This window comes from Podarcis tiliguerta (assembly GCF_965153285.1).
Source record: "Podarcis tiliguerta genome assembly, chromosome: 5".
Classification (NCBI taxonomy): domain Eukaryota; kingdom Metazoa; phylum Chordata; class Lepidosauria; order Squamata; family Lacertidae; genus Podarcis; species Podarcis tiliguerta.
Window position 1 is genome coordinate 53486859 of NC_139538.1, and position 14894 is coordinate 53501752.

At 40.9% G+C, this 14894-nt stretch overlaps 1 protein-coding gene across 1 annotated transcript in view; it reads left to right on the forward strand.

Annotated features, from left to right (window-relative positions):
• The window catches only part of HTRA1 (HtrA serine peptidase 1), a 44583-nt gene extending 30666 nt beyond the window's left edge, over positions 1 to 13917 (forward strand). Inside the window, exons 4-9 of the mRNA XM_083443772.1 lie at positions 5978 to 6172; positions 7405 to 7437; positions 9071 to 9185; positions 9548 to 9605; positions 10861 to 10956; positions 13202 to 13917. Coding sequence (XP_083299898.1) covers positions 5978 to 6172; positions 7405 to 7437; positions 9071 to 9185; positions 9548 to 9605; positions 10861 to 10956; positions 13202 to 13370 — 666 coding nt within the window. The 3' untranslated portion in view covers positions 13371 to 13917. The remainder of the gene's footprint in view (positions 1 to 5977; positions 6173 to 7404; positions 7438 to 9070; positions 9186 to 9547; positions 9606 to 10860; positions 10957 to 13201) is intronic.
• The last annotated feature ends 977 nt before the right edge of the window (positions 13918 to 14894 follow it).

A 14894-nucleotide genomic window follows, 5' to 3' on the forward strand; every position in this document is an offset into this window, starting at 1 on the left:
TACAGCAGCAACAACAAAAGTTACTAGGACTAGCTAAATTATTGGGGGTGGGGGCCTCAGTCGTGACTCTTTGCACCTGATGACTGGTTTGGCTGTCCATTCCTGCCCCTTAATTACCAAGACAGGAGTTTGACTAATATAATAAAGCATGCAATGAAAATCCAGTAATTACCCCACTAACTACTCAAAAGGTCACTCAAGGGAAGGTGAAGACCATGCACGTCTTTGTCCAATCGGCATGGTGTCCAAAAAATTGTTCCTGGCTCCTCTAGAGAGTGACCCTCAGATGACTGAGGTAACTTTAATTCAGTTGTGACCTGCCAGATTTTGCTAAACTGCAACTCCCATCATCCCCAGCAAGCGTGGCCTATAGCAAATGGGAGTTCTAGTTCAACAATCTCTGGCAGGACAAAGGTCCCTCACACGGGCCTTAAATAAAGGGAAGGAACTCAATTCTTGGCCCTGGCCTGACATTCATTTGTGTCTCCTGTCTTTGGCTGCCACTAAATCTGCTTGACACATCTGCTCGTCTGTCTCTGAATTTTCTTCTTGCCCCATTTGCTTCACTAAAATGAAAAGGGATAATAAGTTGTGCATTTTCCCAGTTGTTGAGGAGCAGCTGGTAGGTGTGATTTCTTGCATGCATCACCCTCACTTTCCAGTTTATTGAAAACAGGAATGTAAATCCTTGTATGAAATCCATTGCATCCTCTTCATAGCACTGGCTCAGTAAGATGGTTCCAGTTACAGAATTTTAAAAATTATGCAGACTGTGTTAGGCATTAAATAGCTCCCCACATCACTGGAACACCGGACGAAGAATCCCAGTGGTTTTTTTGTGTGTGTACACACACACACACCGTATTTTCCCCTCTATAAGATGCCCCCATGTATAAGACGACCCTTATTTTGGGGGACTCCGATGGGGGGAGATGGCCCCCGTGTATAAGACGCCCCCAAATTTTGTAGGTTCTTTTTTAGCTGTGAAATAGAAATACCATATTTCCCAGGTCTCTGCATCGCAAGGTGCCCATACGTCTGTTGTCTTTCTGAATTTGTCATCTTGCATGTGTGCGTCACATTCCACTTTTCCTCTTCACTACTGCCCTTTCATCTCCTTGAGATTTGCTTACCACTTTCATCCATAAATTTGTTCTCAATATCACATAATGGATTTGATATCCTGCTGATGCTGTGCTTCACCTCTTCTGCTTCTATTAAAAAATAATTGATACTTATTTCTCTTACGCGTTTGAGTGTACAAATCAATGTTTCATTCGGTGAGTCATACTTTGGCAACACAGTGTAAAGTAATCTTACTTTTTTGTATAGGATTTCTTCGCTGGTCTGATCTGTTAGACCGTGTGAATGCATTGCAGGCTTGTGAACATACTGACTTTGGAAAGTATATTGTTTTTCTTGGCATCTTTTAAAGGAATAAAATAAGCATTCCTGACTTAATATAGTAAGGGCTGTCTGAGTTTTGGCAGCACTTCTGCTAATAGATTGCTGCCATTTAGTTCAGGCATTTCCCAGGGTTGCTGCTGCTACATGTTTTGCAGTTCACTGTCAGCTTAGTGTATGAATTATTCTTTTTGGGAGTGGGGAGGGGGTTGAGGAATCAATATTATTCTTTAAGAAAAATCAGATTTATAGAGTTCTGCTCTCTTGTATTCTTGTTTATGAATTTTCTGTAAACTTTCAAGCTGTAAGGCAAATAAAAATTAAAGCCACTTTTAATTCCTCACTACAGTGGTACCTCGGATTAAGTACTTAATTCGTTCTGGAGGTCCGTTCTTAACCTGAAACTGTTCTTAACCTGAAGCACCACTTTAGCTAATGGGACCTCCTGCTGCTGCTGCGCCGCCGGAGCACAATTTCTGTTCTCATCCTGAAGCAAAGTTCTTAACGTGAAGCACTATTTCTGGGTTAGCAAAGTCTGTAACCTGAAGCGTATGTAACCTGAAGCGTATGTAACCTGAGGTACCACTGTATAGACATCAGTTTTACTGCAATTATTTCAGGAGCGGACCCTATTTCAGTTTTCTTCAGAAGCATCCCCAGTAAAGTATTAACTCCTTACAACCAAACTGGCAACATTAATATGGGGTGCAATGCTTTCCCGGCCCATGTTCCTGGGAGTTATTTGTGTTTCAGAGGACGTCCCCATAGGCACCAACAGGAATTGAAGTTGCACCTAGTTTGGCTTTTAAATTGTTGAAGATAGTTCCCATTCACAAATGTACCTTACTTGATTCTGATCTCCACATGCAACCAAATGAAGTTGCAGAATCCCATTGTGATAAATAAACTGCATTTCTTCCTTGTACCTCCTGCAAGTAAAATAACTAGCACATAAGGGGAAAAGATTCTACCCCAGCATACTTCTTGCTGTGCTAGTTTTCTCATCAAAGTCAGTGATGTGGCAGAATTCTAAATTGGAGGTTGGGAGATTAGTACTAGATTTTAGAGTCTGCCTTGACCTATATTAGATTGAATTGGATCCCTTTGAAGCTGATGTAAGTGAAATCTTTTTTACATTGCACTATGGCCTGACCTATTGGGACACGGGTGGCGCTGTAGGTTAAACCACTGAGCCTAGGACTTGCTGATCAGAAGGTTGGCGGTTTGAATCTCCGCGACGGGGTGAGCTCCCGTTGCTTGGTCCCTGCTCCTGCCAACCTAGCAGTTCAAAAGCACGTCAAAGTGCAAGTAGATAAATAGGTACCGCTCTGGCAGGAAGGTAAACGGCGTTTCCGTGCGCTGCTCTGGTTCGCCAGAAGCGGCTTAGTCATGCTGGCCACATGACCCGGAAGCTGTACGCCGGCTCCCTCGGCTAATAAAGCGAGATGAGCTCCGCAACCCCAGAGTTGGCCACAACTGGACCTAATGGTCAGGGGTCCCTTTACCTTACCTTTATTGCCTGGCCACATTTCCAAATGCACTGTGGATGCCCCGATCACTATCCTGCTATGCAGTAAACATAAAATCCTGCACTTACCGTAATTGAGTGTTGCTGTCCAGGCTGCTGGAAATCTAACCTTGCAATTACTTCTCTTCCTGCACAGTATTAGGTGGAAAGCATTGTTTAGCTTAAATTCTTGCCACAATGAGAAGTGATGGCTGGCTTAGGTCCCTGAATGCTTCTCTTGTCCCAAATACATTTGCACTGGGAGAAATGTGATGGTATCTGTGCCCACAAATGCTGGGTGCAAAGCTTTTGAGACCAACTATTTTAACATCAGCCTTGAGTTTCAGAATTTGAAATAATACGTGCTGGGTCTGTGTTTTATGAACATTACATGAGGCCACACGATAATAGGATGATTAAAGGAAGGAAGGAAGGAGGGGGCGCACAGAAAGGAGAGAAACAATGACTGTGGTTTGCTCTGGGCTACATAGTTAAGTCAGTGACTCAGCATGCGGAGGGAGGGAGGGCACTTGGAAAGATTTAAATCTAGGCATGTCCAGGCTTCTTTCATTTACTCATTATATGCTGCTGGAAGGCATTTAATTAGCTCCTCTGCTTTAATAACTCTTTGCTCCCCTGTCCCTGAATATTGTAAAAAGATAAATTAAAAAGCAAATCATACTCAAAGCTTCCAAAATACTGGGCCTTCCCCACAAAAAAATATTCTATTCCATATACAGGAGAGAGAGTAATACTGTTTTCAAAAATGTATGCATTGAACAGCTTTCCTGTTTTATTTGGGCAGCCGTGAGGCTGGGATCTCTGTTGTACTCTATAAAACACCATGCACACCTGGTGGTCCTGCTTAAATTAATGGATTAAATAAATAACTTCAAATTAAGTTCCTTCTTTGAAATTGGTGTTTATCAGTTGTCAACAAACTGACTCATATTAGACTTTTTAAAGCACTGTGATATTTTGCCTTTGTTTTGGCTTCAGCTCGTTTTAGTCACCCTTCCTTTGTCATTCAGAATTTATAGATGCTGTTAATTCTTTTTACGAGGTGGGAGCATTCCTTTGACATGTTTTACTGTAAAATGCTAACCACTCTTTGAGTTGATCCAGCAAGCAAGAAACATTTATGACTTGCAATAGGATTTTGGATACACAGCCTATGCTGGATTAAGACCTGCATTGGCAAAAGGATTCTGTTCACATGGTTTCTGGTACAGGGATCATGTATACAGAATTCGGCACTGAACCGGTAACCGTGTGTGCAGAACAAAATGTATTAAGTCATGTCTGCCAATAGCTGCAGCAGTGATTACCTTTGCAAACCATTCCCCCTTTCCCCATCTTTCCCAAACCAGTGGTAGCTGCTAGTCCTATTAATTGCTTGGGCAATTAGACATGAATGAAAAGCCCACTGCTGTGCATGCATATCTCTGGGTAGCACCAATATCACTCTAATTTGCTAACACAACATAGAGTTTTCATCCTAATCTGAATTTTTTAGGCCCTTTTGGCCTTTTGGTTTTCTTTTTTATCCATTCCCATTCTAAGAGCCTTTACAAAGGTAAGGCTTAAGTTACACCACTCTGTGCGGTTCATGCAAATGTATTCCAGGTTATTGTTCATGGAAGAGGCACTTGTAATGCAAATGAGCATTTTCCCCCATGTAGCACTCCAGATGTCACAATATTTGTGCTCTTTGACTTAACTTTAGAGTTCAACAGGATCTCCAAAAAAGAAAAAGGGACAGCCGCTTTTACCTTACATAAATTGATGATGATTGCCATGTTGAGGAATAAGAGGAAACTGGCAAATGAGCATCTCACACATTTGAGGATTTCTGCCTTAAAAATGCCTTAAACAAAAGATACAGAACTTGGTCTCTTCTGGAAACTCTCTGTACATGACACATTCTGCTTTGCAAAACTGTGTTTTATAACATCTGCTGAGGAAGGGAGTTTTGCAGCTGATTTTGTTTTAACCCCAGAAAGAGAAGGCTAGCTCTTTCCAGAAGGCATGTTGAATCCCACAGATGATCTTGAGCCAAGTCATACAGAACTTGACTTTGAACTAGTGCTTCACCAATATTGGCCCAGGCTTGAAGACTCAGCACAACTGCAAATAATTGCATTACTCACCAACTATTTATTATATAGCTCGTTTTCTTGCCAAAAATAACCCGAAGCTATGAAAATATGTGTCTGTCTCTCAGGAGATCTATTACACTTATCAGGGTTTCATCTGATAGATGAATCGCTTTAGACAGATCATAGAAAACATTTTGTTTCAGGATTCCCACCCCCACCCCTCTCTTCTCTCTGCCTCAACATAATATTTCCCTGCTTTAGAAGTTTTGTGGAGATTAACAATAAGTGCTATGCTTAGGGTGTTCCAGTTAAGGGTGAACTGGCCTATAAATAATGCTAATTTATATCTCTAAAGGGATGGGCATATTCTTTTGTGAAAGATGTCTGCAAGAAATACATTAGTTTAAAAGGATTAGATTAATATTTTATGACTGGATATTTACTTAGTTTGCTGCTTTGCTTTTTTTTTTTGGCCACATCAATGGGCACAGCAGTGGAAAGAACTTTGTGAGAGATGGGGCCCTTGGCAATGATCAGGGCTCCAAGAGGGAGAAGTGCCATCGCTTTAGCATTTCTACTGAGACAGCAACATATCCTGAGCCAGTGGTTGTACTTGACTACTGCTGAACCAGCAACTGAGCCTTTTTCATTTGCTTCCCCTTAAACAGTTCATTAATCAGACACTAGAGTTTGCCATCACCCCAGAATTTACCTGGACTTTTCTATTCTCCTTCCCTTTATTTGTCTCCTCTTGTGCTTCTACCTGACAAACAGTATACAATGCAAAATTAAAATACTATGCTAGAAGTGTCATTAATATTACTTAATTGTTTAAAGTTGCCATTACATTTACCTGATACAGGAGGAAAGGTGGCTGTGCTTATATCTTGATTCATTGTTCAAGTTACTATTTAAGTTGCTTGAGTTGCTATTGACTAATGATTATTTTGACCCTCTCTATTCTTAGGGAAAGTTGCCAGTCCTGTTGCTCGGACGTTCAGGAGAGTTACGGCCAGGTGAATTTGTGGTTGCAATTGGAAGTCCATTTTCTCTTCAAAATACAGTGACTACTGGAATTGTTAGCACCACCCAACGGGGAGGCAAAGAACTGGGACTTAGAAACTCTGATATGGACTACATCCAAACGGATGCAATTATCAATGTAAGTCACTTTCCACAAAGCCATTCTCTTGCATTCATGGTTCTCACCTCAAAATACATTCAGATTCTGTTGCTGCCTTGTCATTCATCCCTATAAAGTTGATTCATTAGGATTGGCCAAAATTGTTTCTTGGAACATGCAAAGGAAGCAATTTGCAGTGATCTTTCTGGTTGCTCTTTAAAGAGACATAAGTTTTTTATTATATTTAGCTGAATTCTCTTAGAATTATTAAGTGCAGGCAGTGTTCATCAGAGGTCTTTAAAGATCCATCAAAGAGTTTGCCAAAATATCACGTTGCTGTTCTTTTGTTGGCTTTTTTAAAGAGACAAGCTAGTTTTTGGACTAATAAGACATCAACTTTTAGTGCTTCTTCTGCTAGCCTTGAGAGAACAGGTAATTCTCAGGGAGAATTCTCGGTCTAATTCTCAGACAGTTGTGCTAACTTCCTGTAATCTAGGAGTCTACAGAATTAAGAAAACAGGCATATTTTCCTAAGCTTCGTTAGCAAGGCCATCAAATAAAGGAATCAGTGTCTAGCAGTTCTTAGACTAAAAGAGAGGCAAAGGTGACCAGGAACTTTACTGGGGGAAAACAGAAGCTCTAGACATGTTTAAAGGAAAGCATCAAAATTATCACTGAAATTTAGTGGTCTTTTGTTTAAAAGAATACTAGGTAAAAGACCTCCCTGTCTTGTTTTATTCAATGAATGACAAAACTGAACCCCCTGATTTAAGTACCTCTACACAGGAGAACTTTATTTTGGCTGCTATGGTAGTTTGTTTGGTCTGTGGTGTGCTTTGGCAAGCCTTCCATATCAGCCCCCTTTGAACTCCCTGTTCCTTCTCCAAGATCTTGGCTTCATGCTTTTGTGCCCTTCCGCTCATGAGATTGCATGTGCTACAGTTAAAGCAGTCTGCATTTCCTTTCAAAGTGTCATGCATTGATCGTAAAGGGTTTTCTTTTCCCCAGCCTAACAATACCGGAGGGGGTCTGTTAATCCTTAGTCCGCCATTGCAAAGTTTAGGCATTCTAGGCTACAGAAACTATATCAAGTTTATTCCATCCATGTTTGTATAGTAACCTCTCCATAAGAGAATGCTGTGCATAAATGAATGTGAACCCCTCCTTCCCAGAATGTTTTGTGTAGCAACTCTATTTCAAAATGTAACGAACTGTTGTAAATGGGGGGGAAAGAAAGATTAAAGACAAATTTTCTTCTTCTATATTTACAGTATGGAAACTCTGGAGGACCTTTAGTAAACCTGGTAAGAGTTCCTTTCTAATAGTACTTCTAACTGGTGTTTTGGATTTTACTATTGATTCTCTTGCCTCTCTCCCATCCCTTTTCCCCATATTGGTAGAGGAAGGCTAACAAATGCCTGTACAAGCATCAGACTCATTAATCACTCTTTAATGTTTGTGCTGGTAAATGGTGTGATGCTCTTGGAGTTCAGTATTCAAAACATTTACTGTGTGCATATTTCAAAATGAACGTAATACGTAGCATATTTTCTCAGTGAATAATAATATTCTTTAGAATCTTATTTCCACCTGCCCCGAACTAGGCATATAAGAGGCTGAAATGCAGACTCCCTGTGTCAGTTTCCTATGTTTACCACATGGTTCTCTCTACCAGCATGTTAGCAATATGATTCTGTGTAAGTCAGAATTAAGCCCCCAAGGGAGTCAAAGGGATGCTGACCCTTCTGGTATTAGTTTGTGATATTTCAGTGCCACTGTCTGCATAGCCAGTGGACTGTGAGCAACTCAAAAGTTTGTGTGGTACAAGAACATAGAAGACTTGAATTCTAATGCCAAGAAAAAGACACTGTCTGTTGGCTTTGGTTTCTTTTGGCAAAATGGAAATAGTAGAGATTGGCTTCACAAAACTGATGAAATGTATTATCAAGATTTGGAAACCCCATTCTGTGAGGCAGTGAAAAGTTTTGCATAAATAGTGGCACATGAAGTTCAGCCAGTTCTTTCTAACATGCTAGTTTTACAGATAAACGGATTAGGGTCCTCTGAGGATTGCCTTGATGCCATCGTTGAAGTCTTCTGGTTTTTTTGTGTGACTTCACATTTTCCTCCATTGAAGGCTATTTGGCAGCTTTGGCAAAATTATTACTGTTAAAAAGAAAGTTTTCTGTGTCACATCCTTTAACAGAACTATTGTTTACTCCAAAATCAAACATTCAAAATACCTGTAAGGTTCTGTCCATTTTGATTTTAAAAAAATAAAATAAAACTCAATTTAGGCCAGCTACGATTATGGACTACTTTCTTTCTTTTTTTTATTTCAATGCAACAGAGTCCCTTAAAGCAAACATGTTGAGTAAGTCTTGTTGGAAAAATAAATCTTGAAACCAGTTGAAGGAAAGTTTTTTGGTTAGTTTAAGAGAAAGTATCAAGCTGTTGTGCAGAGCATATTTTTGCAGCTAGAAAAGACTGGGGCGATGCCTGATCTCATAACCAAGTCGTTCCCTTGAGTAGAACTGTCTGTCCTGGTTTGCAACAGCTGTCTCAACTCTTGGGCAGTAATGTCCCAGCTCTGCTACCTGACTTTGAAGATGCCAGGAATCGAACGTGGAGCCGTATGCATGGAAGCATGTCGCATTGAGCTTGCTTGTCTTGATGTTAAACCCTGGTCCTTTCACACTCAGAAGTCTCAAAGTGGGTGGGGAAGAAAAAGAGTGAAGGATGCTTTCACCCAAATGAAAGTGGGGGGTGGGGACAGATTTAATTTTCCAGGGTACATTCAGTTCATGATCAGTTTAGGAACAGGGAGCTATGACAAAGAGATCACACGCAAGGTCAGCAGCTCAGATTAAAGTGTGTTAGAAATTGCAGTCTTTATTTGGGCCGCTCATGCTTACTTAATTATTCACACTACTGCAGGATGGTGAAGTGATTGGTATTAATACTCTGAAAGTCACTGCTGGGATTTCCTTTGCAATACCATCGGACAAAATTAAAAAATTCCTCACTGAGTCACACGACCGACAAGCTAAAGGTACTGTACTGTACTGGTAAAGTAAACCTTCAGTCCTATATACATTTACATGAGAATAAGTTCCACTGAATTAGTTCAATCCTACACATATCTGCTCTGAAGTAAGAACCATTCTACACAGTATACAAAAGTCGCAGCACTTCAAACTTCAGGAAAAGATTCTCCCACCAGCAAATCTTTCACCCTTGTGTGCTGGTTTATTATAATATTGTTTATGTGAGATAGTGTTCAACAATACTACTTCCCACTTATATTCTGAAGTGGTATCTCCCACATCATTCTGCTTCCTTGGGGTAGAATGTCTCCTGTTCCGATGGAAAAGGCGAATCAAAATAAATTCTACATTTTCCTTCTCAAAACAGGAAAAGCTGTAACTAAGAAGAAATATATTGGCATACGGATGATGTCTCTTACTCCTAGGTAAGTTTAAAAATTACTGTGGGTGTTTCTGGACAAGGAATATACTAGCCTGGAATTGCCACTCTTTGTTGACACCAGGCCCACTGGCTTGGCCCCAGGACGCACGCCATGGGTGCACATGTGTCCAACATCAGCACCCCCTGTAGCATGCTGACATCATATGCGCACGTACGTAAGTGGGCGTGCTGACGTCAGACATGCAGGACCCCACGGCATGCACGGCCCCAGCGCAAAAAAGTGTGGGTGCCCATCCCCATCATGGGGAATGTTGTGGGGGCTGGAGCACCTAGGGCTCCCCACCCACCCGGAGCCTATGGTTGACACACTTTTTATGGGGGAGTCACATGACTTCTCCTCAAAGTGCTGCCCTCCTTTGTTTTCCCCATACGACTTCCATCTTTTTTTAAACCATTGAAAGCCATCTCTCCCTCTTTCTTAAATACAATGTCTTTGATGAGCGGACAAAGAAAAGGTGCAACTGAGGCAGGAGGAATGGTATACTGATGATATGGTTGCTACTGCTTCCCCATTTCCTGTTTGCATTGTCCCTTTATCCATTACTTTTCAATGAGAGTTTTGCCAGCTCTGAGGCGCTGCTGAGGGAAAGATCAGCTGGAAACTCTTTGCATCATATATGTTTGATCATAACAATTGTTTATTATTGGATCATTATGTGTCACCATTCATGTTCTGGATGATTTTCATTTATTTTAAATTTTCAGTTCACTTACATTTTGCGGGTGGGGAGGACATAGTTGGACCCTTGTTTATTTTTCTGGATTACCATTGCCATGCCATTTTTTAAATTTGCAAAGCCAACGGACAGATGGTTTTCATCTTTTCCCTGGCAATTGTTAAGTAGCAGAGCTATGTAGCAGAAGAGCTAGAATCTGATATTCAGAGACATAGAAAGAGTTTACAAAATCTGCCAAAAAAAGGAAAAAACATTCTCTACTTGCAAGCTTCAGATGCTTTCTTAAACTCAAAGGCTTAGGACATTTCTAGATCTAAAGCAATACTGATTTCAAAAACCAATATAATTGCAAAATGAACAAATTGGTAAGGCAAAATTTCCTGTGCACTTCTGTCCAGAATAATGTTTCTCAATGGCAGCGGCATATTTTTCTTTCTTTCTTTAGACTTAGGAAATTTGTACAGGTTACGTCAAAAGTAAAAGAGTGGCCTCTGTGTTGTCTTGTTTTGCTTTTCTGGAAATATGTTTCTTATTTAACTTGATTGGGTTTGTTTTTCCTAGCAAAGCTAAAGAACTGAAGGAGCGCCATAAAGACTTCCCTGACGTCATTTCTGGAGCCTATATTATTGAAGTAATTCCAGATACACCAGCTGAGGCGTAAGTTAAAGAACCCCTTTTATTCAAAAACCTGCACCTATTCACTTAAAGGATAAACACCTACCAGCCCTTTAACTATGCTGTTTAATGACAGGAAAGTTCTTACCCTCAGATGACATCTGCCTGCTATTTCAGGAAATCTGTTGCGTTTCCCAATACCATAAATCTAGAAGATGCTTTTTGCCATTTTACCATTTGTTAGAGACTTGAGTAATATTTAGAAGAGCGAGGGAGACTAATAGACTGTTTTTCCCAGCTGTTGCAAAAAGTTCACATGGCATGATCCCAAAAGCAAGCCCACAGTTGTCCCAAAGCTGGGAACTGACCCAGCAGTTGCCCTTATCACTGCTGCACTCAGTACTTGGGTGCAGCTACGGTATCATGTGATTGTGTCATGCAGTCGCTGCTAGAACGGGGTGAAAGTTGTAGCTGCTGGAGTTCCTTGGGTAAGAATAATAATAATTTGTAGCTATTATTTGCATAGCATTTTCACGGGGCTCCTGATAGACCTAAGCTCCGCAAAGCAGACCAGTGCTCCTTTTGAGTTTCCTGTTCCCCTGCTTCCCGCAGCCCACACCTGAACTGGAAAGAAGATGAGATGGGGGGGGGGGGTTAGCTCTTTGCAGGTCCCATAGCAGGGAGAGACAAAGCGACACCGTATGGTCTCCGCCACCTGTTCCGCCTCCTCCTCTGCCTCCCCTGGTCCTCTTCCCTGCAAACGATCCAAACTTGTCCTCAACACTCATCCTCTTGATCCAATCTCCTTGGTCACAGCCCTTTTGGCAGTGCAGCCTGCTTTTATGCCCCACAGGTGGCCTCCTGGGGCGCTGTGCTCACTAGGTCTGCCAGTAAGGCACAGCCCACATCTCTGGGGCCATCTCTGGCCCATTCAAATTTGGTGGGCAATCCCGCCAGCCTCTGACACCAGCAGAGGCCAATAGAGACCATGCAGGGCTGAATTCCTTCCCTCCTCTGTTCTTGCGGCCACGCTTGGCCTCAACAGTCACCACCATTGGAATACAGTAAGCGCTCTTTTTTCCAGTGGTGGAATGCTCTCCCCAGGGAGACTTGCCTGGCACCTTCATTACATTTCTATTCTTCCGGAACCTTTGGCTAATTAAACAATCTATGGCCTTTTAAATGGGGGTGGGGTAGGAGGTTATTATTTTTGTTTGTTATTATGTTGTGCATTTTTGTGATTTTATATTGTAAACAGCCCTGTGTTCTTTGGATGAAGGCGGTATAGAAATAATAATAATAATAATAATAATAATAATAATAATAGATAGATAGTACCCTTCTCTTGACCCATAAGCACATATTTCAAATCCTCGTGACCCCCATGCTCATTTCTTAAAAGGGGGGGGGGTTCTGTGCCTCGTTGTTGCACAAGTAGCTTGAAATCACCAGTAATTTAATGCACGCAATTTAAATGTTTTTATTTGTCCTGCATACTATGCTTGTTTTCATGGAGCTGCAATAAGAGAGAGTGAAATAAAACTTTCTCACTCTCACTTTGGTGTTCCCCCTTAAGCATCATAAAATGGCAGTCCGTACAAGAACTTCTGTGGGGAGGGGGGAAACACTTCTGAAAGAAGTGCTTGTGTAAGGCATTTCTCTGCATGAGACAGTAGCTTGTGACTGCTATAAACTGATTATGTTTAGGGGTTGAATCATGTCTCATCCCGCTAGCTGGGTTAATGTTTCCATAACTCAGAGCCAGAATTTGTCTGCAAGAAAGGGCAAGATGATACAGGGAGAAAGATGCTGTATCCTCTTCATTTGCCTTAATGCAGTCAGTGACTTCTGCCAACTCTGTTCAAACAGCACCATCGTGCTTGATATATGGATTTATTCTTGCTGAATAAGCTCAACTTTGATTTTTCTGTCACCATTGAATGCACATAGGTTAGAGTAAGGAGAGGAGCTAAGGCTACACCACCTAGAGAGCACGTGAAATCTATTTTGTGTAGTAGCACAAAGCAACTAGAAAGGCAAAACTTTCTAAAAAGGATCTAGAAAGGCCCCAGCTTTTCAGAACATGTTCCTGCCATTTGCCCTTTTGAATAGCTTCTCTCTCTAGGTCTCTCTATCTCTCTGTCTGTCTCTCATCACCTGTTTTGCTAAAGATCTGTTGTATTCTTGCTTAAGAGTTGTGGGTTTGGTGTCTTGGGGGTGGCTGTTACAGAAAGCAGATATGTTTCTTGCAGTTGAAGTAATTATTTTCCACCTCTTTGTATTTCAGCGGAGGCCTGAAAGAAAACGATGTGATTATAAGCATCAATGGGCAACCAATACTCTCTGCCAACGATGTCAGTGACATTATCAAAAAGGACAATACACTCAGCTTGGTAGTACGTAGGGGCAACGAAGACATTATTTTAACAGTGATACCTGATGAAATTGACCCTTAAGTAGAAACATGAGCTGGATTTCATGTTATCTGTTAATAGCAAGCAGTGGACTGCTTATATTATCTCTGTGCTGGTACAGGAAACATTAGACTTTTGACCAACAACCTGCATGTTCAGTGGAAACGTATTGGCCAATAAAATAATTTTCATGTAGTTCTGAGGTACAAAACCGATGCAATCTTCAAGATGATACTTCTGTTCTCTATGTATGCTTTGTATTCTCTACAGGCTGCTCCTTTTGTTAATGTTATTTCTGTGGTCAACATCTGATCCCACCTACGTTGCAAATGTATTACTACTTTGAACCAAGGCTTTCCCAAAGTTAAACCACAACTAAACCATACATTGCATTGGTGGTTTTCCCCCTTGTAGCTTTAGTGTTCCTGGAAATACAACTGTTTATATGAGTGACAGATGACTAACATGTTTGAAATGCTCACTTGTACACACACAGCCCGAGTGATATTTCCTTACTGAACCCGCGCTGATTTTTTTTTTAAAAAAGAATACTTGTTTTCCTAGTTTAATTAAAATATTTCCAACAGTACTGTTGTTTGTGTTTTCCCTGATGAAAATTCATTTCTGGAAGAACGTCCCGTCCCCCGTCCCCCCCCCGTGAAGCCTCTTTGATCCAAACTCTATTCACTGCACATAGATAGAGATATATAATTTCATTACATATCCTGGCAGATACAAATGGCTTATGTACAACTTTCAAACTCACCTCTCTTCACTGTATTTAAAGACTGTATTTAAATTTTTAGAACCACATTTGTCACATTGATGGGAACCTTTGTAAAGTGGGTCCTTAGCGAGCCCTATGAAGGATTGCCTCAGATTGCAATTTTGTGCATTTAGAAAGAATACTAAGTGTGCAGTAAAGCTTGTGTTTACTACTGCCCATGGCATGGTTTGTTTGTTTTTGCTATGGATTTTATCAAATTGATTTTATCAAATTGATTGATTTTATCAAATTGAGGCAGCCCTGTTTAGGGAAGTTTTTAATATTTAATGCTGTTTTGTTTTTAACACTTGATTGGAAGCCGCCCAGAGTGGCTGAGGAAACTCAGCCAGATGGGCGGGGTATAAATAAATTATTATTATTATTATTATTATTATTATTATTATTATTATTATTAATTTTAAGAATATGAGAGGAGCCCTGCTGGACCAGACCTAAGGGCTATCTGGTCTAGCATTTTGCTGCACAGTGGCCTCCCAGGTGCCTATGAGAAGCAGAAAGCAGGACATCAGTGAAAGAGCCCACTCTCTCATATGCTCACCAGCATCTAGCAAAGCATTCAAGTCAGTGGTGATCATTATATCCTGTGGTAGCGAATTCCACAGTTGTAACCATGCATTGTGTGAAGAAGTATTTCCTTTCGTCTGTCCTGAATCTCCCTTGATGATCAGGCCAACCACGGATTGCGATTTTTTTTTTTTTTTTTACATAATATCGCTATTGAATTAATGTGCTGCATATGCATAGATTGACCTTAGTAGTTAAATGAGCATTCAGCCTGT